The 2,150-nt window shown below is 48.9% G+C and overlaps 1 protein-coding gene across 1 annotated transcript in view; it reads right to left on the bottom strand.

The window, feature by feature from the left end:
- Positions 1 to 924: 924 nt before the first annotated feature.
- The window catches only part of R3HDML (R3H domain containing like), a 13,621-nt gene continuing 12,395 nt past the window's right edge, over positions 925 to 2,150 (bottom strand). The window contains 2 exon segments of the mRNA XM_037742975.1: positions 925 to 1,222; positions 1,859 to 1,974. Coding sequence (XP_037598903.1) covers positions 925 to 1,222; positions 1,859 to 1,974 — 414 coding nt within the window.

Raw genomic sequence — 2,150 nt, 5'->3', positions numbered from 1 at the left:
TTATCTTTCTTTCTTTCTTTTTTAAAGAGACAGAGTCTGTCTCTGTGCCTAGGCTGGAGTGCAGTGGCTCCATCTCTGCTCACCGTAACTTCCGCCCCCCAGGTTCAAGCGATTCTCCTGCCTCAGCCTCCCAAGTAGCTGGGACCTCAGAAGCGAGCCACCACGCCCGGCTAATTTTTGTATTTTTAGTAGAGATGGGGTTTCACCATGTTGGCCAGGCTGGTCTCGAACTGTTGACCTCATGTGATCCACCTGCCTCAGCCTCCCAAAGTGTTGGGTTCACAGGCGTGAGCCGCCACACTCAGTAGAATTCCTTCATTGGACGGACAAAGTCATTTGGGTTTGACAAAGCCTGAGAGTCACAAAACCAAAATGCCAGGATTTCTGTTTGTTTGTTTGTTTTTCAATAGAGATGGGGTATTGCCATGTTTTCCAGGCTGTTCTCCAACTGCAGGACTCAAGTGATTCTCCCACCTCAGCCTCCCAACATGCTGGGATTATAGGTGTGAGCCATCATCCCCGGTCCTAAGGCACCAGTTCTATGCCTTCCAGCCTTTGTTCTCTGAGAATTGGATTAATGAAACATGCAGGGCTCTTTTCTGGAGGCCCAAGAAAAGAAAGATGCAAGTAGGAAAGAAGGAAGGCAAGGAGGTCATTTTCTTCTGACACATGTTGGACATTTAAGAAAGGGAATCTAGGAGGGAAAGTTGAATAGGGATGATTGTAACTCATATCCTTTAAAGAAAATATTATTCCTCCACCTAGTTTTTTGAAGACAGGACGTGGAGGGTCAGCTCCAGCTGGAGATGCACCAAAGCCCAGAGAAAATTCAGAAGCTCAGGAGCTTACAGCTAGTGCTCGACTTATGACCACGGTCGGGACCACGGACCGGTCATAACACGATTTGGTCGTAAGTTGAGTAGGCTATATGTACAGTTGAAATGGTGCACGCAGAGATGGTAGTGCTGCCGGAAGCTGGTCCGCACTGTCGTATGCCCAGCTGGGCAACGTTTGCGCTGCCAGATGTGGAGCAGTCGTGGCTAGCGATTGTGGTCGTAAAGTCAAATGGTTGTAAGTTGCATAGGTCGTAAGTCGATCAATACCTGTATTGGATTTCAGCCCAGAGAAGCATACGTTGCTATTGCAGCTGCTTTGGTAACTGGGGGCACAGGTGGAGCACGGCTTTCCCATTTTGTATGGGGCCTCGCCAATCCAGTTGCCCCCGGAAGAGAAAAGGTCCCAGGGAAACAGAGGAGCGTTAGGTGAGCAACCTTCACGCAGATGTCCAGATCTCAGCGCTGCCATTCGCCAGCTCTGGGACCTGGGGCAAGTTCACATCTTCAAGCCTTGGTTTCTCTTTTTTTCCTTTCCTTTTTTGTTTTTAATTTTGTTTTTTGAGACAGGGTTTTGCTCTTACCCCCAGTTTACTGCAGCCTTTGACATCCTGGGCTCAAGCAATCCTTCCAACTCAGCCTTCTGAGTAGCTAAGACTACAAGCACGTGCCACCATGCGCAGCTAAGTTTTTAATTGTGTGCAGAGATGGGGGTCTCCCTATACTGCTCAGGCTGGTCTCGAACTTCTGGACCCAAGCAGTCCTCCCACCTCAGCCTCCCAAAGTGCTGAGTTTATAGGCCTGAGCCACTGTGCCCAAACTGTAAGCCTTGGTTTGTTCTGTAAAACCAAGAGACCCCCTCTCTCTCTAAGGGATTCAGCAAAGATCACATACCATACCCAAATTGTACGGTACTGAGGGCATTTAGAATGAAGAAGAGATATGGAATCTACCTTTCTTTCTTTGATTTCTCAGAGCCCACCCTCCTGCCCCAGGGACCCCTTTGCCTTGGTGCAGGCACTTACTTAACGGCGTAGTTGCAGACCAGGTATGCTGCCTGATGCCAGATGCTGCCCCAGACACTGATGCTATTACAGGTGTGGATGGCGCAGCCCAGCCGATTGGAGGATGCTCACACCATCTGATGAAGGACAGAGACAGAGGAGGCTATGAGAAGGCCTCAGTGGAACCCAGGCTCCCTGGGGTTGTGTAGTTACATTAGGTGAGGTCTTCCTGGGAGCAGCTGGGGAAGGAAACGGAGACATTCATATTGTAATATGATGTTTCTCAATCTTCTTCTTTTTTTTTTTTTTTTTT

Source organism: Cebus imitator, unplaced genomic scaffold (assembly GCF_001604975.1).
Source record: "Cebus imitator isolate Cc_AM_T3 unplaced genomic scaffold, Cebus_imitator-1.0 Scaffold132, whole genome shotgun sequence".
Lineage (NCBI taxonomy): Eukaryota > Metazoa > Chordata > Mammalia > Primates > Cebidae > Cebus > Cebus imitator.
The sequence above is the reverse complement of the archived record's forward strand: the minus strand, read 5'-3'. Positions and strand labels throughout refer to the sequence as shown.